This window comes from Syngnathus scovelli, chromosome 1 (assembly GCF_024217435.2).
Source record: "Syngnathus scovelli strain Florida chromosome 1, RoL_Ssco_1.2, whole genome shotgun sequence".
Taxonomy (NCBI): Eukaryota; Metazoa; Chordata; class Actinopteri; order Syngnathiformes; family Syngnathidae; genus Syngnathus; species Syngnathus scovelli.
In genome coordinates this window covers 7,660,319-7,686,183 of record NC_090847.1, presented here as the reverse complement: position 1 = coordinate 7,686,183, position 25,865 = coordinate 7,660,319, and the positions used below count along the sequence as shown (strand labels likewise).

At 43.3% G+C, this 25,865-nt stretch overlaps 1 protein-coding gene across 5 annotated transcripts in view; it reads right to left on the bottom strand.

Annotated features, from left to right (window-relative positions):
• The window catches only part of unc5a (unc-5 netrin receptor A), a 178,360-nt gene that overhangs the window by 17,617 nt on the left and 134,878 nt on the right, over positions 1–25,865 (bottom strand). For 3 of the 5 annotated variants that reach the window (XM_049733033.2, XM_049733054.2, XM_049733064.2), the window contains 6 exons: positions 19,634–19,798; positions 14,129–14,359; positions 11,926–12,225; positions 9,320–9,407; positions 7,912–8,080; positions 3,444–3,677 (listed from right to left, as the gene is read on the bottom strand). In XM_049733033.2, the coding sequence (XP_049588990.1) occupies positions 3,444–3,677; positions 7,912–8,080; positions 9,320–9,407; positions 11,926–12,225; positions 14,129–14,359; positions 19,634–19,798 (1,187 nt within the window). The remainder of the gene's footprint in view (positions 1–3,443; positions 3,678–7,911; positions 8,081–9,319; positions 9,408–11,925; positions 12,226–14,128; positions 14,360–19,633; positions 19,799–25,865) is intronic. The other 2 variants (XM_049733044.2, XM_049733072.2) reach the window with 1 other exon arrangement.

Here is a 25,865-nt window from a genome sequence, read left to right as displayed (position 1 = left end):
GGGAGCTGCAGAGTATGGCAGCACAAGTGCCGGAGTCAACAAGCTCCCATGTCCTTTTCCCGGCGAGTGAGAGCGGAGGAGATGGTGAGCGAGAGATGTGCGGACCGTGAGACCAAAAGATGGGAAAAGTTTCCGCGCAGCCTCACTTTTCCCACACAGGGGGCACGGAAGGTCAAATTAACAGTCAGACTGTAGGCAGAGTGGTGAGCTGAGTGTGTAACAAGAAGTTTATCATTACTGCTGCTTTGATACAGTAGTCTGCAAAGTAAAAACAAGCTCTGTGAGGGGCAGTGTCCGCGGCAACCCAGACTCACCAAAAAGTTGCTTTGTCCTAAATAAAAATTGAGCGTGATAACAATCCATTCACTTTTGACTACACTACGAAAAATATCTCGGATGTCCGTGACCTTCAATATTTCAGGTGATGGCACTGCAGCCGGCAAACTTGTCGAGCACAGAAATGCTTTAGAAAATGTCAGCAAACCTATTTTGTTACTGCATTCATAAATGTTTGGTACGTGGTTTGAATCCCATCGTGTAAAATGGGGAGACAACATCAACTGCTTTTGGAAATGGCATCATTTCTCTGACCTGAGCAAAGTACAAATATTGTGCTGTGGTCTGATGAGACCATATTTCAATATATGTGTCATATTCTCGGGCTCATAGGACAACATTCTCACCATGTGACGCCTCATCGTCATCTCATGAACGTCAAGCACCTTCCAGGGAAGTGAGCGTGGATCATGTTTTCTTTCTTTTTCTGGGCAATATATACCGTATTTGCCGGTGTATTGGTCGACCTTTTTCGATCCAAAATCGACCGAAAAAAATCGACCTCGACTTATGCACCGAGTCATAAAATTTAACTTCGTATTCATCGCTTCAAATGTGATGGTAACCAAGGCCGTTTCTCATGCATCTCATTGTGCGTGGGTGTGCGTCCGTCAGGCTCATCAAACAGCGAGAAACTAAAGCATTATAAAGCGTTCGTCGCATTAACACGCATCCTCAGCAACAATTTCAAATATTCTCACCTCAATAACGGACATCGAAAGCCAGGCAGCGACGATGACTGCTAGGGGGAAGTAATGGGTATTGAGCGAATGTGCGAGTCATCGCGCTTCAAGCAACGACAATAACTACCGGTACGTAAACATTCAATCGCCATGTATAAATGAATGTCGTTGGCACTTAGAAAATATTCGCCAAACTTGGCCAGACTTCCAGGGGAAGTGGCCGAATTTTCACTTGTTCTGGCCGACCGGAGGAACCAGCCGAGGCGGACACTTTACGGCGGTTGAGTCGTTGGCACTTAGAAAATATTTGCCAAACTTGGCCAGACTTCCAGGGGAAGAGGCCGAATTTTCACTTGTGGTGGCCGACATGGGGAACCAGCCGAGGCGGACACTTTACGGCGGTTGAGTCGTTGGCACTTAGAAAATATTCGCCAAACTTGGCGGTGGTGCCGGGTGGCGTGCGCGAGTGTGCTGGCCGCTGGAAGTCGAATGAGGCTCCGCGATCTCCTCCGCGGTGCTTATAAAGTGCCGATCCGCTCGGCTTGGAGCTATTTCCGGCCTCCCGGTGGTGCCGGGCGGCGTGCGCGAGCTCGCCGGCCGCTGGAAGTCGAATGAGGCTCCGCGATCTCCTCTGCGGTGCTTATAAACAGCCGATCCGCTCGGCTGGAGCTATTTCCGGCCACTGCGCATGCGCCCGGCCTCCCGGAATTTGAACACATTTCGTCAATAAATTCCGCATATTTCTGATTGAATTTTGAAGTTTAATATAATGCAACAATTGAGCTCGACTTATATAAAGGATATATCATAAAATCGTAAATTTCCGTCGAATTTTAGGGGGTCGACTTATACACCGAGTCGACTTATACACCGGCAAATACGGTAATAAATATAAAAAACACACATGGATCATGAGGGGAAAATGAATTATAGATGTTGATGTGCTGGTTGCTCACTAAAACAAGTCAACAATTATTTGAAAATTAACTGCGCAAAATATGTGAGTCTTCATGCCTATCCTCATAGTGTGTGTGTGTGCACTTGATGTATTTTTTACAATTTTACACTGTTGGCTGAGTCAGAATGGAAACAAGACTATAACATGACCTGTGCATCTCTGTTTTTTTTTGAGATTATATGTTTTTATATATTGTTTTTATATGTTATTTTGGATGATATTTTTGGGATGAAATTGTAATGAAATAAAAACTAGCACTCTACGGTAGAGGTTTAAGTGTGTAGACTTTTTTGCAGTGTTCAAATGAAAAGGACTAGCAAATAAATTGAATGCTTAATATATTCCACATCATCCCAACTTTTCAGTAATCGGGGCTGTCCATTAACATGCATTTTACAGTGGAACAGAGCAGCAGCCAGTGGCCACGTTTAAAGAGTGCTGTTGGTTTGTCATTACCTATTTTTGGCTCATGCAAGAGGCAGAGCAACAGGTGGTATGCTTTTATTTTGAAGACTTTCATCAGCTTCAGCACAAGGAGCCCTCCCTCCCCTTCTCTCTTTTGTTTATGCCCCACTGCTGCCCATAGATTTTGCTGGACAACGAGGTAGACCATTATAGCTGGCAGAAGTGGACTTGAGTGGGAAATGGTACTTGTGACTGTGGGTGGTGTCAGATGAAGAGGAGTGGGTCGGCGTGAGAGTGAGCATGGGGGTTGCTGGGAGAACACTGGGACAGGCTCTCCTTTTAATTTACTAATTAACCATGCAAATGAAATCTTAACCGACTACTCAGAGGCAGCCCCTGGGGAGGGAGGAAGGCATTAGCACTTGATTATACCATGTCCACGCGGAGGGCAGACGAGAGAGGGGAAATACGGCAGTGAAGAAAGCCATGTGAAACGCGATGGCCTGCTGCAGCTGAGCGGCAGCAAGCGTGCACGCCACCGATGACTGTATGCTGTCATCAAGCAGGACTTGGCATTGGTTCGTATCCACAACTCACACACTGGCAACACTATATTCTTTAATCGTGTTGCTCTATTCCCCCTGGCTGTGTCTAATGCAGTCAGTCCAAGCAAGCTAAAAGAAAAGGCTATCATAACTAGAAGTGCAGGGTCATAGACAATCGCAATGTATCCCGACGGGCAATAGTTTATGATTCTCTGTGTGCTATGAACTGAAAATCTGGTTCCATTAATAAGGACAGCAACACTTTCTATTGATTTTCCCGCATGACTGATTTGATTTTTTTCCCTTACATACACACAAACCGGCCACATCATTAGGTACACTTGTGTTTAAATAATAATTCCACAATTCGATCTATATACGTCACTGGGTGACTGTATCGCTTTGAAAACCTTCAAACCTGCCTTCACCTTACAGAATGCAAACAAAGTCTGAACAAATTCCATCATGTGCTCTTGTGTTGAAAAAACACACCAAACAAGTGACATCACAATGTACCTTGAAGACGTCCTGGGTGTCGTCCATGCAGTAAACCCTGATGTTGTACTCCAGCGTGGAGCAGTAGGTGTCGGAGAAGAGCACCAGCCTCAAGCGCTTGGCGGCACCCATGTGCAGAGACTCTCCCACCAGGGCGAAGGTGCCCAGCTGCTCGGAAAATAGCTGGCACGTCTCGGCTTCCAGCTGGCAGTAATAAGGATCAGACGCCAGCTCCTCACCCATCAGCAGGACGTCCTGTAGAAGGCCAGGAGTACAAAAGTAAGTTGGGAATGAAAGGATAAGCAGCCATTTTACACAACTGGCGAGCATTTTGTTAGGAGGCAGGGAGGATGGTTATATAGAAAGGCCTATAGTTGAACTTAAAGTCATTGCGTTGATATTAATACATAAGTCGACACACAATAGTTTGTTCTGCATTGGGTTTCCTCAAATGCCTCTTGCAGAGCTTTTACGCAGAATCAAGACATAGTATGTTTTAGAACACCATTGACTTACTAAATCACTGATCAACCCAACTTTGGGCTATTTATTGGATTGAGGAGTTAACCAAGCAAGTAGAGTTAGGATTTTGATCCAAGAGGGGTAAAAACTAGTGATGTTCGACACCACTTTTTTTTTCCAGATGATACCGGACAAGTGTTCACTCATACCGAGTACCGATACCACTCGTCCTTTACATAAAATTTCAACACAAATACAAGGGCAAAAAATGTGAATGACCTCTGTGAGTGTCAGTTTCAGTTCAGTTTAAATTTCAAAGGTTAGATGTTGTATAGTTCTTGTCACACACTTATCTTAAAACACTGTGTACAGCTGTTGCTCATACCCTTTTGAAGATGGAGGTAGAATTTAGAATGACGTAGTTTGAAGCGGCAACTATCTTCATTCTTTGTCTAACAACCTGACCACCAAGTGGGAGCAACCATCTTTACCTGATCAGGTGACTGGTCAGGTGACTAACCACGTGACCAAAGGCTTTGTCAAATGTCAAATAGAAGTCCATGGCCCAAGGCCAGCAAATCTTAAACAAAAATAAGAATTTAAGCCAAGGAAACTAAATTGCCCCTCCGTGCCCCTTACGGTGAGGTGGTGGAGGGGTTTGCGTGTCCCAATGATCCTAGGAGCCATGTTGTCTGGGTTGCCTGGTAGGGTCACCCATGGCAAAAGGGTCCTAAGTGAGGGGCCAGACAAAGCATGGCTCAAAAAGCCCCTTATGAAGAAAAACATATATGGACTCAGATTTCCCTCGCCCTTACGTGGGTCACCGAGGCCCCCCTCTGGAGCCAGGCCTGGAGGTGGGGCTTGAAGGCGAGCGTCTGGTGGCCGGGCCTTCGCCCATGGGGCCCGGCCGGGCACAGCCCGAAAAGGAAACGTTGGTCCCCCTTTTCATGGGCTCACCACCTGTGGGAGGGGCCAAAGGGGTCGGGTGCATTGTGAGCTGGGCGGCGGCTAAAGGCAGGGACCTTGGCGGTCCGATCCCCGGCTGCAGAAGCTGGCTCTTGGGACATGGAATGTCACCTCTCTGGCTGGAAAGGAGCCTGAACTGGTGTGCGAGGCAGAAAAGTTCCGACTAGGTATAGTCGGACTTGCCTCCACACACAGTTCGGGTTCTGGTACTAGCCCTCTCGAGAGGGGCTGGACTCTCTTCTACTCTGGAGTTGCCCACGGTGAGAGGCGTCGAGCAGGTGTGGGTATACTTCAGTGGAGGGTGCTTCGGGAGTACGGGGTGCCGAGCCAACTGATAAGGGCGGTTCGGTCCCTGTATCACCGATGCCAGAGTTTGGTCCGCATTTCCAGCAGTAAGTCAGATTCGTTCCCAGTGAGGGTTGGACTCCGCCAAGGCTGCCCTTTGTCGCTGATTCTGTTCATCATTTTTGTGGACAGAATTTCTAGGCGTAGCCGAGGCGTTGAGGGGGTCCGGTTTGGGGACCTCAGCATCGCGTCTCTGCTTTTTGCATACGACGTGGTGGTGTTGACTTCTTCAGGCCGTGATCTCCAGCTCTCACTGGAGCAGTTCCCAGCCGAGTATGAAGCGGTCGGGATGAGGGTCAGCACCTCCAAATCCGAGTCCATGGTCCTCGGTCGGAAAAGGGTGGAATGCCCTCTCCGGATCGGGGATGAGATCCTGCCCCAGGTGGAGGAGTTCAAGTATCTTGGGGTCTTGTTCACGAGTGAGGGGAGGATGGAGCGCGACATCGACAGGCGGATCAGTGCAGCGTCGGCAGTAGTGCGGACTCTGTACCGGTCCGTCGTGGTAAAGAGAGAGTTGAGCCAAAAGGCAAAGTTCTCAATTTACCGGTCGATTTACGCTCCTACCCTCACCTATGGTCACGAGCTATGGGTCGTGACCGAAAGAACGAGATCCCGAGGAGTAGAGTCGCTACTCCTCCACATTGAGAGGAGCCAGATGAGGTGGCTCAGGCATCTCATAAAGATGCCTCCTGGACGCCTCCCTGGGGAGGTGTTCTGAGCATGTCCCACCGGTAGGAGACCCCAGGGACGACCCAGGACGCGCTGGAGACACTATGTCTCTCAGCTGGCCTGGGACCCCCTTGGGATTCCCCGGGATGAGCTGGATGAAGTGGCTGGGGAGAAGGAAGTCTGGGAGTCCCTCCTAAAGCTGCTGCCCCTGCGACCCGATCCCGGATAAGCGGAAGAAGATGGATGGATGGATGGATGGATGGATGGATGGATGGATGGATGGATGGATGGATGGATGGATGGATGGATGGATGGATGGATGGATGGATGGATGGATGGATGGATGGATGGATGGATGGATGGAAACTAAATTGGCTCCAACAACCTCTACTTGTCGCAGATCATCTACTGATGAACAGTATAGTGCCAACTACTGCAGAGGAGGAATGACTGTCACATTTGTTTATCTCAAGTATTCGTGTCTGATATCGGCAGCCTCAACGCATACTTTATATCTTAAAATGAGGCCCAATATGTTATATACCAATATACCAATACCTGGTATCAGTACTCTGCCATCCCGAGTAAAAGCTTCCCCTACTGATGAATTAAAGCTACCATAGAATAGGAGGAATAGGTTAGCAGGTTATCGGAAAAACAATGCAGCATGTTTTATGTGTATGAAAAGAGAGTGTAATGGATTCCTTGTAAGAATAGATGGATCTAGCAAGAGGAGGTTTGGCAAATATTGGATTACTGACAATTTGGGATCTCTTCCCAGTTTGGAGTTTAAGTGAGATAAAAAAACAATTTCACGGACAACATAACCTCGTCGCCTGCTGAACTATATATATATATATATATATATATATATATATATATATATATATATATATATATATATATATATATATATATATATATATATATATATAAAAACATCTGTAAAAGAATTAACTGCTACTTATTTTCCAATGAGAAAGAGGACAGATTTTAAAACGTCAGAGCGGCAGCTGTGGCACAAGAGCATCACCAGTAATAATGATGAGAGACTTTAAAAAAAAATAAATAAAAAAAACTACCAGAGATCTGTACTAGCTTTATGAGACAACTTTCTATGCTAATTTGATGGGGACACATTGGACTCGAGGTGACAATGTTTTCTCTGGGAACTCCATCATGCCAGTTGACTGTCGCTTTCCGCAGAGGCGAGCATTATGGCCGCCAAAAAATCTGATCTATGGGACCGCACACCATCTACATCAAAGGAATCTGTATTGACACAATTCATTTGCTATGCAACCACAACAGAGTCTCACTTTTTCATCATCTTAATATTTCCTGGAGGTGTGGGACGGCTCAATTACGCCACTGAGTGCTCACTCTAGGAGCAATTCATTTCCCTTCCGCCTGCTCCTGGATTCATTTCCTCTATGTCTCCTTCAAAACGCTGACACGACATTCTCCTTTCTCCTTCCACGTTCTCAGATGGTGGTCATGCGGTTGGGCTAAATTTGGTCGGATTGATGATGAAAAGAGCAGGTCAAACTCCTGCCTCGGCCAGACCAATCCATTCCGTAGACAGCCCACTGCCACCACACGCAGTGAGGGTGAATTATTTATGCGCAATATTGAACGTGAGAGATGAACTGCTAATGTCCTAAAGCCCATGGGCAGTCTTTCCATGTGTTGCCTCGAACCAGAAGTCAAAGCATGTTTGTCGATTTTTAAAAGTTCATCCTCTAATTTCCAATTTCATGCCCAGAAACAAGAGGAGGGAACTCTACCTCCAACTGTAATTACAAGCATAAATGGCCAAGAAGCTCGAAAAGTACTTTGGAGTAAGTCATTTCTGAGAATCACGTTGCTTGGCAACTACTGGACTGGAAAGAAGCAGCGCTTACAGGCTTTTGTTCTGGTGCAACAAGAAAACTTTCTTGCGGTCAAGTGTTAGTCCTGATTGGACAGCCAACGCCACCGCAGCAGATTAAAGAGCGCTGTGTAGTTCTTCGAAGGATCAATGGTTGGCGCTGTTGTGCCATCTCACCTCCCAAGCGCTCTCGTAGGTCTGCTTCTTGAGGCGGACGGCCCAGTTATCGAGGCATGCATCAGAGCACTGGTCCATGCTCAGGATGACGGGCCGGCTCAGGACCACCCCTGGAGGCCCGCAGCTCACAACCGGGCTGAGCAGGGTCTGGCAGCCAGCCAGGGGTAACCTATAGCCATCCGTCAGCAGAACGGGCGGCATGAAGCATAGTGAAGAGCTTTTACTGGAGTTATTAGTGTGAATATTGGGTTCTCTTCAAGGAAGCATGTGACACTGTCACCTCTGCAAATGAGCTGGCTGCATAATGAAGGCCCGCATCACAGGTTGAGAGGAATACCAGACAATGTCGCACAAGCAAAGCTCGTGACTAGGGCTGAATGATTTGGAAAAATAATTCAATTGTATTTTTTTCCCCTCACGATTGCTATTTAACAGGCTATTGTTTTTTTCAAGGTTTCTCTTGCCAAATATCTAATAATTCTGTAAACCAGTGGTTCTTAACCTTGTTGGAGGTACCGAAGCCCATCAGTTTCATATGCGCATTCACCAAACCACTCTTTAGTTAAAAAATAAATAAAAAATAATTCAAATTCAAGACATAGATGTTTTTTACTGGTGCGCAAAATGAGCCGTGCATGAACATCACCCTGTTCAAAGAACAAAACCAACATAATGGCTGAACTCACAACAAATTACACAACTGCAAATCAGTGTGACTTCTGTTGTTCTGTTGCCTATGCGAGATATGCGTCATCACGAATTTACACAATAAATCAGGTGTGTTCGGACCTCCGCAGTGGAGGCCCTGCCAAACCCCTGAGAACGACTCACCGAACCCCTAGGGTTCGATTGTACCCAGGTTAAGAACCACTGCTGTAAACTTTTAAATTTATTATGCATAAATGTCTGTCTTTTCGGAAACACCTAAAAGCATTTTCAGAAAAAAGCGTTAAAGACAGTTAAACGCAACCTAAAGAAACAAAAGTAGCTCACAAAACATGCAAAATTTTGGAGAACATACTTTTACAAAATGCTTTGAAAGGCCTTACTGTTGTATGAGAAAAGAGGATAGCGTTTAACTTTCACATTCACACGTTGGCTTGACTTGTGTCGGCAGCTTGTTCCATTTGAGCGCGGCCTAACAGCTAAATGCTGCTTCACAATGTTTGCTTTGAACTCTGGCCTCTACGCAGAATTGAGTCTGCAGACCTCAAAGCCCTACTAGGTTTATATACAGAATGTAATCTACATGTCCTCGTGACTATATGCTATAGGACAGATGAGTAGCAGTGTTAACCAACAATTATCTTTTGACGTCCCTCTTATGAAGCACTGGCAAGGACTCTAAAGACTTGCTTAATAGAACAGTAGCACATGAAAACAAACAGGCAGTGGTTAAGAGACCCACCTTAAATCCTCCTTTTTCTGAACGGTGAGGTAAATCTCATAGATCTTGCCTCTGGGGATGGCCTCAGGAGGAATCAGCAGACTGATTCCTAATGCAAATAACAAAAGGTAGAGAGAGTGGCGGTGAGAAGAAGCAGGCTCATTAGTTCAGACTGAACAGCGCTTTTGTCATCGTACAAAGACAGCTGGGGCTTGACAAAACTGTATGGCTTCGCAAACAGCAAAACAAATCTACCGTGAAGGTCACAAGCAGCCCGAGTCGGCCGAGTACAGTAGATGCAAATCTTTGCACCGAGGTGATGCACGTCTCATGTGGTTGACAATTAGCAAAGACAAAAGCGTTCGCTGCATTGCAGTTTTAATGCGCTCTGCCTGCCTGAAAGTAGATAATTGAGACCAAGGAACATAAAACTCTGGGAAAATCCTCACTCCCCCATGAGAGCAGAAATGCACATTAGAGGAAAAGGAAAGCGCCGGTGAGGTCGTTTGAGCATTGTGGCATTGCGAAGCCTCAATTACCCACTTGGAATTCTACTTAAGGCGTTGTACAAAAAGTCTGACAAGTGTGAGGGTTGCAAAAAGTCTTATCTGTTGAATCAGGTGAGTCTGCTTGAAGAACTCACAGCCCCTGTTAGGATCTATAAACTCTATCTCCCATGCGCCTTAACTAAATGAGCTCCAGGCAAAAAAAAAAAAAAAAAAGAAATTATATGCCTGTGCGCCAACTCAATGCATGCGAGTGCAAATTGTATTTCTGTATCCCAAGGAGATAGATGATGCATTGTGTAGCTCACGTAGCTCTAAGTTAACCCATGCATAAAACATCGAGTGAAAACAAGAGCACTCGGAGCACAATCGTCCACAGAGGCTTAAAGATTTGTCACCTGTTAAACCAATGAGTAAAGATCCTCATAGCGAAGAGCGGGTTATTTCATACAGGGGCTATAAGGGAAGTTTATTTACAAGCAATAGAAATGTGGAGTGATGGAATCATCTATGCTAAAATGAAAGTTGATGCTAAATACCAAAAGTGATTCAAATAGCCCTAGCTTTCACAAAGTAGAAAAAAATAGCACTAATAATAATAATAATAATAATAATAATAATAATAATAATAATAATAATCATAATCATAATCATAAAAAGAAAGCAAAGTGGATATTTTTCATTATATTATTATATTTTCAGACAAATCTTTGGTGGATCTAGCCTGTGTTTAGTGCAGGCCTTAGACACCAGCACGTAATTCACCGATCGTCATCATGACTGAAAACCTTAATTGGAATAATTTGTTCTCGGTTTTATTGCTGGAATCTCTCTGAGTACCTTTCATCATTTGGTATAACGTATTCATTCAACTGTCAATGTCGAATTTCACTGCAGTGATAATGGCCCAATCATGGGCTGCAAAGTGGTCTTAAATCTTTAAGGGTTGTAATTGGGATTGATAAAGATATGCCGGAATATCAAAAGGGATAAGTTCAGCAGCCTTTAAACCTCAGCACCAAATAAATAAACAATTATCCACCTCACCTCAACTTTTAATTATATGGAGCTGTACGAAAGCATAGTACACGATGAACAAAAAATACACAAAAATGTCCATAGAAAAATAGAATAGTAATAATCATACAGTAGAAAATGGCCAAGCAATGATTTCCATTCAAAACACACCACAACTCCCTTCACTCTGGCACTTTGCATACAGGAGGTGCAGTTTCATTCCTTTTTGTTGCACTGTTTGAAGCTGAGAGAGGACAAAGACGGAAATCTGAAAAGACCAGTATGAGGGCGACAGGATCATAAACGACGTGACCACGGTGTGCATAACCGCACTTGCATTTGCTATATTTGAAACTAAGCAACTGTAGTTTTCTAGTGAGCAACGCACATGCGGAAAGATTAGAAAAGAGGCTGGAAATGTACAACTGTAAGAGAAAAATTATACCAGCTGACATTAGGCGAGACACACCCTGGACTGGTCAATAGTCATTTGCAAAATAAACAAACACTTCATAGCATTCTCCTTCTTTAGACTTGAATCAAGCCCAGGAATAATGGACTGCTACAAAGGGAAAAATGCAAAAAGCAAAAATGTACTTCAATAACGATATGAAATTGTTGAGATGGAAATTTTTCAGGTAGACAAGAAGAAAAAGGAGTTGCTGTGGCGACACGTCATCTGCTAATGTGCATTGAAGTCACTATGGTTACCAGGTGGCGAGAGAACTCAACAGACCACATGAGTGTTGCAACCACAAGCCCCACCAAATGGATGCCAGTTACACTTTTTCAATTTATTAGTCCGCAGACATTTGTCTCCATCCCCTTGATTGATTCACTGTCATTTTCAAAAAACCTTAATGTGATGGGCGATGCTAATTGAATGTTCTGAACGCCTGATTAAATGCTAGTGTTGTGATTGGGGTGAAATCATCTCGTCATCGCCTGCTAGTCCGTTTTAGTAAAGTTTTGGTCATGAGCTACAATACTGACCTTTCACATATACTTATTAAAGTACATCCCCAAGATTAGGTGCATCTCACTGATGATCTATGATCTGAAGCATGATACAGCCAAAGAACACTCTATAAAAATAAAACTCACCGGTGTTGGGGATGGTCAGCCTGCCGCCCAAGAAGTTGAAGGTCCCGTAGGAAGTGTTGGCCATATCGCGGGACAGCGTTTTAAAATAGCTCTGAGTGGACAGCCTGCTCACAAAGTCGGAGGGGTCCGAATTGAGCTTTCCATTGTGGAGTGTGTGCGAACCCTTGGGAAGCGGGTCCAGCAGAGGCCCGTTGGTCATGGAAAATTTGCCGGTGGCGTCGTGTCGGGCCCGCAGGGTGCCCTGGTAACTGGTGGTGGTGGTGGTTAGATCGGGCTGGATGGTGAGCAAATGAGAATTCTCTGTTTGGATGATAAAACATGAAGGGAGAAACAACAATGAGTGGCGAGGGGGGAGCTGATTGCTCACGCAGACAGACCTCACACACTCCAATGCTGTCACAACACCAAGAAAAGTGGCAGAAAAACAGGAAAGACACATGGCACTGACAAAGACACTCACACATTGTCGACAATGCACGCCAAGCCAGTTGACAGCCCTCCCGTTCCCCTCTCTGTCTCTTTAACAACCACAGAATTAATATCAAACAACTCTCATACAGCTTGTAATATCTTTTTTTTCTTACTAGTGTATCACAAACACAGCTCCCCACTCCTGCATCTGCATCCAAATCAGACGGTCATATTTCAACTACTTGTGAATAACGGGCACACACAGGCAGTGAGAAAATGTAGACGCAAGCAGTGTCAGGCAATCTGATAAATATACACGCACGCACGCACGCACGCACGCACGCACGCACGCACGCACGCACGCACGCACGCACGCACGCACGCACGCACGCACGCACGCACGCACGCACGCACGCACGCACGCACGCACGCACGCATGCACGCACGCAAGCACACACCTGGGGAAGACACAGAGTACTAAAGCCACGTTTCCAACAAGCAATACCGTTGAGGTCAGTTTGTGGCTTTATCAGTTGGCAAGGTGAATCCTAATCTATTTTAAGGGTGTGAGGATAGGATGGCGATAGCTGCATGAGTGAAATAAAAAGTGACATCATCCAATCAATTATGCATGGACAAACTGAATTATTTGCCTTGAGGCTGCATCAATATTACATGTTTCAAATGACCCCCCCCCGCAATCAGCGTAATCAATAAATAGCGGCATGGAATCAGATATCCTCAGATTCAAAGCAGGTGTTTATCATACTGTATACACTAGGTAAGTCACAGAAGTGCACGCATGATTGCAAACTGGATGTCCTTGGAATATCAATGATGCACGGTGGCAAATTGAACCTACAGTGAACCGAAACAGAGAGAAACAATGGCCAAGTTATGACCATGTTATTGTTAACCTGCATTTAGGTGTGCGTGCATGCCGGTTGTTTGAAGTGTTCAGTCAATACCAGCAGAGTGATATTAGATGAGGGTCACTTGAAAGTAGATCTAGAAATATGTATCGGATTGAGGCACTTCATCGTGATTGTGCAATGATGGAGCCTCAAAGCAAGGTATTAATTTATGTTGCACAGGTTAAATGATGGCTCTAACTAATTCTGCAAGCTCTCCAAAGACATTCCTTTGGCAGGTTCACAAATTCACTAAGACAACAATGAGCCATCATCTGTTAATTTGGAAAGCTAAAAGGGAGCAAGCGGGAAAACACACATGCCGCAACCCGCATTTTGAATTCACCAAGAGAATGGTGGCAAAGTCTTTATCCACAGACCTTTATAAAAGGGCATGTTTTGTGTTATTTCCATTCTTGTTTCAAGTGACTAAATCTTCTGTCAACCAGTCAACAGTGTGTCAAGATCTGTTCTGCATCACTGGTTTGTACACCAGGGAATCATAAACAAGTATCAAAGGTTAACGTTTTAAAACTTGTGGAAGTGCTAACATTGTGGCTCATATACGTGACCAGATACTTTTTTTAAAAAATTTCAAGCCTTTTGGGCTTAATTTACAATACATTAATTCTACATTGGGTGTTTTTAGGCCACGAAAACGGTACATACTAGATGCAATACATTATTGGCTTTACAGACGAGCCCTCATCCCCCATTAGTCCATAAAGTTGCTGTTCTATTATTCACAATCCAGAACCGAATAATATCCCTTGGCGGACACGTGGGCTAACGATACATATCGATGAATGCGGCACTGCCACAGCGTTGCAAACAGACCGATGGACGCACAGAGGAGAGTAAAACAAAGAATGGTGTCCTACTGCTGTGGGTGAGGGGCCTGCGAGGCCGCGGTGCCCACACACCTGGCTTGGTGGGCTTGATGCCCATCGGCTGGAAGCCAGTAGTGAGAATGGACGAGTCGGCCACGTCGGCATCCAGGCCTGCCTTCCTGCGCCGGTACACCAGGACCACAATTATGAGAAGCAGGGTCAGACACAGAGCGACCGCCACCATGCCCACATAGAGTGCCACGTCCTCCGCTCCGCTCACAGCTACAAGAAAAAGAAGAAGAAAAAAAATCAAATAAATAAAAGCACGGGAAATATTTACAAGCAAAAAAAGGCTCCCTCAGGTGTAGCAAGGAAATACCTGTGGGCTCCTGCAAGGATTTTTATTACTTGCTGTGTAAAGGTCTAAATTTTTTAATGGAATAAAATCTGTTATGACATTTGGTACTTTAACGCTGCTTGACATCCTCGAAGGTTTCACACAGAGTTAAGAGAATCCATTAGCAAATATTACACCACTATCCTGATATAAATGTATCGGCTTCTATTTGAATTTGTTGCCAATTCAAAAGAATATGGGTTCTCCCTTTCTTCTTCCCCCCCCGTTTCTGCCCTGGATGAATATTCATACATGTTTTCCTTCTCCCTTTGTCTTTTTCTCCCGGAACACAAAACCACTGAAAGAGAGCAAGTGGATTTGTCTATGCGATTCAAGTCTTATCAAATATACTTGTCTCTCAATAGCATGGTAACCGCAAACAGTGTGGAAATGATAACTGCGCCCAGACAAACATTCATATATTTGAATGGGATTTGCTATGGTTGTCTTTCGACAACTGGAGGATTTTCATGGCGGGGGAAGAAGATGTTCCCTGGGCCTTTGTGGAGGCCATTGTCCCAGGGATCCACGGGGGCGTACTACTGTCACGTGAACACAGTCAAAAAGGGGACACATTCAGCCGAGGCCGAATCTTTTCAAGTACAGAGAACATCGGCAAAGGTTAAAGCACGGCTAGTTGGTGTGCGTGCTGCGTTGGCAGCTAAAGGACAAGGACAGAGGAAACAGGACAATCCAAACCAGAGAAGATAAGAAAACTAGAAGAATAAAAGGGCAACAAAACAAGATGGCATGTAACAACAAATAGCGTGACTTACTTTCCAAAAGATCTGAAAGAATTGGGGTAAGAACAAACGAGATCACCATTAAATATTATAACACATTTTAAGGACACGGTGTTTTTTTTCCCACTACTGTACTTGCCTACTGTTTCTCAGAAACTAGAAGCTGCATGCTGGAAACACAAATTTGACACATTTTAATTGGTGTGAGTAAATCTGAGACATGAAAGTCTAGACGTTAGGGGACTTGTACCAATCTCCTGTACAGTACACATCGTGTATATATATCCTCTCTGTGGTAATTTTGACATTTGTGACATAATGAGATTCTTCCTGCTCTCTCGCATCTCCAGTTTGTGGCGAAAACTTAACATGTTTTATAATAGCATGTCACCAATAGAACTGCCCTTGAAAACATTTACTCTCGACTGCGAAGATGCCAATCATTTTTATTCAAGTGATCCAAGTGCAGACAATTTGGATGATGAATAATGTTTTGTGCATGTTTCAAGTTGATTTTTGCTCAACTGAATCTAATTGATTAATTGATTGTATGAATTGAGCTGATTTCAAATAGCATCATGAGCCATTTGCAAATAAATTACATGAGTTTGTGGCTAATCAAGACAAACCGAGAGAAAGATAAATGTTTCATCAGTATCCATTCATCATAGGAGGAAGATTGATGAGGAAGATGCTCAACGCTGATATTGAAGCACTATTACATACATGCTCATATTCAGACAGACAATCCGAACAAATCCTTCACGTTTCAAAACATACACAAACAACAGGCGATATAGCATTTTGGAGTGATAAGGCTAATTTGAAGATACAAAGCTTAGAATGACAAACACAAACATGGATACCATGTTAGCTTATGGCTAACAGGTTCCCATACCTTATCTCTGGTCGCAACAGTATTACACCCCGCCTCCATAATCCTTCAGGAAATAAGCAATGCGCTTTAAGCGAAACAAAGGTAGATAAACCTCTCACCTCCTACAGCGAGGTGTCCAAAAAGAGCAAATAGACGAGACCTCTCGTCAAACCCTCCGAATTCAATAGTCTGGGTGAGTCAAAGGCCAGGCAAGGGGCAATGCCCTAACGGGGTATTTGGGCTTGTGATGCAGCAGACCACTGAGAGATGGGCGGACACAATACAAGGCTTGTCAGCTAACGACTAATTGGACAAACACATCCTTGAACTGGCTGCTTGGCTGTTTACTTCTTAAGGGCAAACCAAAGGCACAGAGTAATGTGCGACATATAGATCCAGCATGTCCCGCACGTACCGTTCTCAAAGCCAAACAAAGTATGTCAATCAGGTGAGGCTCCCTGGTCCTCTTTCCACATTCCGTCACTATTCCGGGCCCTTATGGAAGCATCACAGAGCAAAGTTTTATCTGTCGTGCCAGGCGTCACCGCCAAATGATCCCGATGCTCACTTACATTCCCGACCGGGATCCGCTCTCAGCTGCTCGGCCTCGGGCATTGATTTTGCTGATGCCGGTCAATAACAGACGAGGCATTTATCACACTTTAATTGACATAGTTAATCAGGCTTTATAATTGAATGGGCTTGATGTTCACACAAACACATACCTCGCCCCAATCTTCCTTTTACCCATTTTACAGTCCATCATGTCACGCCATCATTCATTGCTACTTCATCTAATTGCTGCTATAGAACTTTTGATTCAATGTGCGTAACCTCACTTTATGATGGATGCCCATCCACGAGGAGTGCCAAAAGACCTCAGGCTAATCATTGTACTTTAAATTCAGTGACTCAGACGGGCTGCTTAGAGATTCCGCATGATTCATCTTGTCAGTGGCCACAAAGTTGAAGTTTTGGACTCTTGTGGCATTGGCAGTCGCACCTGTAAGGCCTGCTACATAAAAAACTTTGCAGCCTGCTGCACCTCTTCCCAGGGTATTTATCATGAGCCCTGGGAATATATTTCATCCCATGGCCATTCCCAGTCACCCGCCTGAAGATGAATCACACTGTAGTTCTTCGGGTCAGGGATATGTGGCTAGTAAAAGTCTCAAAGTGAATGTGACCATTACTTTCGTCACAATACAGTCATCTTATCTCTCAGCGAGGCCCTGGTGAAGTATAGGCCTAAAAAAAATGGTCATCCATTTTTCATGCCACATGCGGTGTCAAACAAAATTATGACAAAAGCATCAGTTGCTCCAGCAAATCAACCCTCAAAGCAAAGAGATATTCTGAGTTTGGTGTTAGCGACCAAAACAAGATCCTGCAGCAAATCAAGTTTGTTACTGTCATCATAATCATGCAGCAGATTTTTTTTCAACGGCTTCCTAATCTTCTGCACTTCTCCCACTATCCTTTGTGTGCCCTTCACCACCTTCGCCAAGCGCTGATGTTTTCATCATGCAGAGTGTGCTAAAAGGTTCTTCTTGCCCTTGGTTTATGAAAAGTATGCTGCTTAGGTGAGGTCAATCTGCTTTTGAAAGATGCTACACAAAAGTGATTAAAGCACATTGTCTATAACATGCAACATATGCCTTTTCTGTCCTAGATTAGTGAAGTAGGCAAGGTCCTTTGGCATAGGAGATCCTTTGTTAGCTCTGCAGTTATATTGTTGCCGTACACAAAACCAGAAGTATGCCTTTTGTTTCAGGGGCACGTTTTCCAGCTCAGCTAATAGCACAGACATGGTTCGAGTATGGGAATTGCTGACTAACCAAAACCATCTTGCTATTTTGCTTATTATCACACTTCATACTCCTATTGTCTATGGCAACACATGCTGGGAGCAGATTGGACTTCTTCAGAGGCCAGTGGAAAGACTCCGCACGTGTTAGGAACAATGACTGGCCGTCTTTGCGTACACGCCTTGCCTCTCCTGGGAAGAGCAGCTGACCTTTGATGATGGGCTGACTGATGCTTTCTGGTTCATTGCGCCAGACTTGGCCATGGTTAAGACGTGCACATGCATGCGCAAAGACTCACAAACAGGCGGCTTATGCATATGCGGCACACGTCCGCAAGTGTGTGGCCACCTACACACGCCTTCCATGTATCCGAAGGTGCCAATCAGCAGGAGATAAATTATTCAGAGCACTCATTCGTTGGCCCGTGTCAATTAAATCCCCATTAAAAGACAGTGTTTACCAAGCAACAACAAAGACAATTTATAACCATTTCTCTCTGTGCCTTGAGACGCCTGACTTGATGGGAAACTGCACTATAGCCTTCCGGAAAGGTTTACGATTGAAATATATGAAGTGAAATAACGGCCAAAATGCGCAGTGTAAATTTTGGCAAGTCGGTACACTGATATTGAGAGACATGTCATTTCTTTAATTTCTCTCACAGGATTGATAAAGTATATCCACCTGTACTTCGACAGGGATCTGCTGGAGTCATCAAATAGGTCAAAAAGCCAATGAAAGGAGCGCACAATGCGAACCAGCTTATGAAAGCTTATGAAACTTCTGTGTGTAAAAAATGCTTTTACACAAATAGTAGTGCCTTTAAACGGAGCTACGTCTATTAAAGAAAATAGGTTGCGAATAATGTTTATTATGCAGGCAAGTACAGTAATTTACTCAGCACTGAGTTATTTGGTCTTTCTTTTTACTTTTTAAACATGTCTTCCAATATGACATTTATGTAAATCCCAAACATGTACGAAATAATTACATATGCATGGAAAGATCCATGAGCAGCAACTCTTTTGCGAGGTAGTGTTTGATTGAAGAGAGATGATTTCATTTTCAGCTCTATTTTTAGGTCGGAAGGCATCACATCAGCGTGGATGAAAACTTATCATTGCAGAGGAGAGCACTGCGCCAGTGTTAATTACTTCTGTTAGCAATTGGCCTCTTCAACGCATGTGCCACATGCATTGAGGTATCTTACATCTCATTCCTCGTTTACCTGCCATTGCATTGTGATTGCACAGATCGATGGAAGGCTTTGATCGCAAATATATAAATACTAGCAACACCTCACATTTGGGTGTACTTTAAAACCTTCATAACAATGTTGAACAAAACATTATCTCCTGTAAAGGAGGAATTTGATTTGTTGTATCACATTAAACTGTATGAGTGTATCTAATTAAATAAATTACTACATGTTTACTAGTGACATGGCTTTCAAGTGAGCATATTTCCATGAATGTTTTAGGTAATTATGAGCATATATTAAAAGAGAGTGGGCTTTTAGCCTACGCATGCTTCAACCCTGACTTTGATTTTTAGCCAAAGCTTTGGCCATGAAAATTCTGACAATGTTGTGGCCAAAGTTCATTTAGCACTTAGTAGCCTTGGCAAACTTCTTTAGCCTACTAATTGTGTTACATTCTATCATTTCCCAGTAACTCACCAAGTGGCGCAATGAGAGTGCAGGTTGAAGTATGTGGGTGGCTGTACACTCACTCTGTGGGCACTGCTCGCTGGTGCAGTTAAGAGACTGGAGGTCGAGCCCCTGGCAGTCCTTGCCCCCGGTGCCAGGTGATGGCTGGGTGCACTCCCTGCTCCTCCACATCGCGCAGTCGGCGCCGCATGGCGACCACTTGCTCCATTCACTCCAACCTCCATCGACTGTGAATTCAAGAAAAAGTAAACACAGAGAGGTGAGAAGAAACTGACATGCATTTTATTTCACTTCTGAATCAAAAATATAAAAAAAAAGGCTTTTTAAAAAAGGCTATTGATTGAAAAACATGCTGAACAAATTCAATGCAATCTTGCTCTCTCTCTCTCTCTCTCTCTCTCTCTCTCTACATACTTACCATATACATTGTAGCACTTATGCAAAAGTATCAGGTTCATTTGCATGCACGACCTGAACAACTGGCAGAAAACTTTGTTGCCATCCTGTGCAAATCTAGACTCTAAAATGTAAACCTGTTGGGAATGTACAAAGACATGCAAATCCACTTGCAAATGCTCAAATCCAAGCAGATGTAGAGGGAAGCCGAAGACTGTTTTTCTATTACCTTTCTCTCTTTCTGTTTATTTAGCGCATGGAAATCAGATGTAACCAAGCGAAACCTTACTGCTCGGTGACTTGTTTAACAAAATCTGTACAACACTTTGAGGGGAATGTCTTCCTCAAAGCTATTCAATGTACAGCACATATGTGAGACCACCACTGTAAGAATCACATCCGCCCTAATTCAACAGCATAGGAATAAAAATAGTTTCTATAAAACTTAAGATGTCAAAATTGTTATTTTCTCGGATTCCTGACCAGAAATATATAGTGTTAGAAGTTCAATTGAATAGTGTGCTTCATTAATTTCTGACGGGAACCCAGAGACTGGGTGAAAAAGTAAAAATAAAGCTTTGTATGTAGCTGATGACTTGACATGCATGTTTGGACTGCCAAAAACATTAACAGTACAATGATCAGTGGCCCAACTTGCGCCTAATCTCAGTGAATTTTACAAGTAGCAGTTTGGCAAAAACGTGAATAATTATTCAAAATAGGTGTTTGCACACACCGTTTAATTCTTTCCATTCAATACTGTACAGTGTATTAAAAAAGCCGACCAAAAATTTGCCAAGCTGGAAAATACTACTAGCTATCATTTCAATGGGACAAAGATGATTTGAAATGGTCACAAATTACACTTTTCTTAAGGCGCCACTGTAGAACCTAAAGCATTGGTATTACCGTATTTTCCGGACTATAAGTCGCTCCGGAGTATAAGTCGCACCAGCCATAAAATGCCCCAAAAAGTGAAAAAAAACCATATATAAGTCGCTCCGGAGTATAAGTCGCATTTTGGGGGGCAATTTATTCGACAAAATCCCACACCAAAAACAGTCATGAACGAGCAACAACAGGCTAAACGATAGCAACAACAGGCTAAACGATAGGTATGCTAATGTGGCAAACACAAACAAAGAGCTGAGAACGGGCCTGACGTAACATATAGAGTGATTAAGGACAACTATTACATAAATAACATGTTTATAAAACCATCGGTGTCACTCCAATTCATTAAATCCATCGATCGTTCGATACGATAGCAACAGGCTAAATGATAGGTATGCTAACGTGACAAACACAAACGAAGAGCTGAGAATGGGCCTGACGTAACATATAGAGTTATTAAAGAAAACGATTACCGTAATTGCCGGACTATAAGACGCACTGGATTATAAACCGCACCAGCTAAAATTTAGGGATATTTCATTTTTTTTCTTACATAAGCCGCACCGGACTATAAGCCGCACGTGCACACAAGTTTTTTACAAAGAAAGACAGTACATAGAAAGCCTTTTTAACGTTTTAATAACATACTTGAACATGTTTTTCTTAACATTGCCTGTGATGCAGCAGTAGTACCGCAGCAACGTGGAAGTGTGCACGCGAGTTATTAGCGAAGAAAGACTGGACACAGAAAGTTTTTTTTAAAGCTTTAATAACATACCTTAACATTTCTTTCCAAACACTGCCTGTGACACGGCAGTAATACCGCAGCAACACGGAAGTAACACAGCAGCAACACAGCAGCAACACGGTAGCACAGCACGAACAGGGCTGGTTAAAAAAAAACATACCAGTAAAAGTAAAAAAAGAGCCGTCTTCATCTTCCTCCTGTGCACTGAAACTATCGCAGTCTTCCTCCTTAGTGTCCGATTGGAATAGCGTTAGATATCCTTCGCCTCACACTTTCTCAGTCTCTCTTTCGTCGTCGGTTTTATACATTTCTTCGAGTGTGAAGAGGTTCTGTTCATGGTAATCTTATTCATGCACGAAGCGCTAAATTATATTAAACTAGCGAGCGACACGTATTGCTTAAAAGCGGCATCATATGCATTTCTTTTATCCCCCATAATGACGGTTTGTGTATAAAAGCTTCCTGTCTTTGTGTGAATGCGGGTGTGTGCGTGATGCGCGAGACGATCACGTCTTCTTCGGCGCATTATCTCTTCTTCGTCTGTCTCGCTCTTACTTCCTGCTAGAGCGCCCCCTGGAGACCGGAGGCCGTAGAAATCCATAAGTACGCTCCAGAGTAGACACAAGATAATGTCATCAACATCGACTGTCTTTGGCTTAAAAGCGGCATCATATGCATTTCTATTGTCCCCTATGATGACGGTTTGTGTATAAAGGCTTCCTTTCAGTAATGTCCGTCTTCATCGCGTGATGCGCAAAATGTAAACACAAACTAGCGCGTCTTCTTCGGCGCATTATCTCTTCTTCGCCTGTCCCGCTCTTGCTTCCTGCTGGAGCGCCCCCTGGAGGCCGGAGGCCGTAAAAATCCATAAGTACGCCACGCCGCCGTTTAAGGTTCAAAGTAACCTTCTGAATAAAATGCATTAAAAGTTCACATTCATTACAACTTGTTTTTGGTGAGCAAAATGTCAGAAGAATTGAATTTAAATGCTGATTGATTGGGTTTTAATACAATGCAGATTACTTCACTGGTTTCTTTTATATCAAACAAGTTGTTATCAAACAACTTGTTTGATTTAAAAGAAACCAGTGAAGTGATTAAAAAAAAGGAAAAACAAGATGAACTTAGTACAATTACAATGCAGATTGTCCAAACAGCGCCACTGCTTTGTGTAATCTCTGAGTGATATGGCAGAGTAAGAGAAAGGGTTTAGAGCACAGGTGTAAAACTCAAGGCACGGGGGCCAGATACGGCCCGCCACATCATTCTATGTGGCCCGCGAAGACAAATTGTGCATCAAATTCGTGTGTCATTACTAGAATTGCAAATTGTCTTCACTTTTAATAATAGCTTTTTTTTAAATATTTGACCAGTTTTTACTCGTCTGATTTGAAAACGAGTTATTTGTCAGTTTGTTTTGTAGCTTTTACTGTATATAATAGTGTTAAGAGTAAAAGTGATCAAGTCATCACAAAAATCTCGAAAAAAATCTTATATAAGCCGCACCTGACTATAAGCCGCAGGGTCCAAAATTTTGGAAAAAAGTCGCGGTTTATAGTCCGGAAATTACGGTACATGAATAACACGTTTATAAAATCATCGGTGTCACTCCAATTCATTAAATCGTTCTTTGTCAACAATGGGTGCGCGCGGCTGAGGGCGCTTGCAATTCAAAATATTCCACAGGCTCATATAACGATAGATAAACTATATCTCAAATAACTATAATATAAGCAATAATATTATCAAACCATCCGTGCACTTTAAATCCATTAAATCCATCGATCAAATTCCTCGTCCTTTGTCAACATCGCCGCGCGTGCGCCCTGACGTCAGCCTCGTCTTAATTCCACAGATCTAGTATATAACTATATTGTCGCGTTAACAAAGTACAAGGATAGACGTGGGTTTGGTAAACGGCTCTTTATTAAACAAAAACTTCCAAGCGTGTGGCGGCGTGGACTTCCAGACACGAGAGCTCTATGGCATAGGACCGGGCGTGCGTAATGGCCACTGACGTCATTTGAAATAGTAATCCCTTGGTACATCACGGCTCTCCAAACTTTCTTTCTGCTGCTCGATGACTGTTTTCAGCTGCACATTTTACAACTTGAAGTTTGTAACCTGCAAAATATGAGTTTCTTTTTGGTGCCATTTTTCTTAAGCTCACCCAGTTGACGGCCAACGGTGAAATTTAGAGCGCCCTCATCCAGTTTCGTCTGAAAATATAATTTTTTTCAGATGTAGTTTTTTGTTTTGTTTATTTGGTTGTTTTATCAAAGTCTGCTTTATTGTTGATTTTTTTTCATATACCAAGACACACAAAGAGATTGAAATTACATTCCCACTATCCCTCAGTGAGATAGTACACATATGCATACAAGCAACACAAAAAAAAACAAGAAGGCACAAGCAATGAATAAATAAGAGTGTTGAATAAATGGTAAATAAACAAATAATAATAAATAATAATAATAAATATAAGAGGAGCAAAAATGGAGCAAGTGTACATACAGCAGAAAGTGGACTTGGATATGGTGCTTTAAAGTGTTAATTGCTTTATTTGATGTTTTCTCTATTTTTTATGTTTTGAATATGTTCAAGATAAAGATATAAAAGCATGTGAAGTGATCAACTATACTAAAAATAACATGGGAAGTGGTCAACTATACTTGTAAGTGATGTAAGTGATGATGGTGGTGAGGACAGCAGAAAAGATCATCAGGTCACCCCTTCCAGCCATTCAGGAACTGTACACTTCACACTGTTCCAAGAGGGCAATGAACATCATCAAAGACACTACTCATCCTGCACACAGACTGTTCTCCCTTCTACCATCAGGGAAGCGGTACCGCAACCTGCAGTCAAGCACAAGCAGACTGAGTAACAGCTTCTTTCCTCAAGCCATCAGACTCATGAACACACTGAGGAAAACCACTTGAACATTCCAAAGTCACCATGCCACTTGGCACTTTACTCTTGCACCTTATATACAGATCTACACTTTTTCACTTTACTTCTATGACCACTGATTGTACTTCTGCTGCTGTGTGTGTATGTGTGTGTGTGTGTGGGGGGGTTGTGTGTTATGTCTGTATTATGTCAATACTCTTATTACACACTGTGTGTGTGTGTGTGCGTGTGTGTGAATGTGAGAGAGAGTATTTTATTGTATAGTATTGCACATGTCTTATCAGCATGTTAGTGTTTGAATGACTGCAATGTGTAAGTGTGCATTGTCTGTGTTTATGTTGTGAATGAATATGTCAGAGAAAGAATTGTAAATTCAGTATGAGTAAGTTAGCTGTGTGTGTGTGTTTTGTGTGTGTTGTGTGTATGTGTGTGTGAGAAAGAAAGAGATTTATGTCAATGTCTTATTTAAATGTTCTTAGTTAAACTGCACATTGGAGACTGGTCAAACGCAATTTCAAACTTCTGTGCTAACCCTGTTACATAGAATTTTTGACAATAAAGTAAACTTGAACTTGAACTTGAACTTAATGATCAAGTAAAAATTTGTGAAAAAAAACCATATATAAGTCGCTCCTGAGTATAAGTCGCCCCCCCACCCAAACTATGAAAAAAAACGCGACTTATAGTCCGGAAATTACGGTACTGTGAACATACTGCTAAATACAGTACATTGCAACATAGAGTACATCCAAATACTTAGTACAAAAAGAACACACAGCTGTGCGATAAAGTACATCTGTTTTACTACAAAGTAGAGAGAGCAGCCATTTTGGAACTAAGGTGTGGTGCCGGTGGCTCGGAGTGATATTGAGAGTGACACAGCACCCAGCCTGGGGAAGGTTACCACAGGGCTAATAGGAAAAAGAGACGTAATGAGCTCTCGTGGGGGGCGCAACACCATCGTCTTGTTCTTCCATGTCCCCCTTGTATCGGTGGAGAGGACCTGGCGAAATTACTACCACACAGCACATACACACTCTAACACACCTCTATGACAGCAACAACCCTCTTCCAGACTGACCCCGGGGCAAGGAAACGGTAGCACTCATTAATCTTGGCAATAAAGAGTGCAGGGGGGCTTGAACCCCAGAGTACGAGGCTGACCCAGATTGGGTCAAAGGCCTTGGTTTATGAAGCAAGAGTGCTACTCGGGGTGGGATGGAACTAATATAGCATAACTACCCTGACTGATCATGTTATTTGGGTTTGGCACAGATTGAAAAGTGGCTAAAAGAAGAGTCACAGGTGTGTGAATTAAGTCTTTTTTGTGCCAACGCTATAAG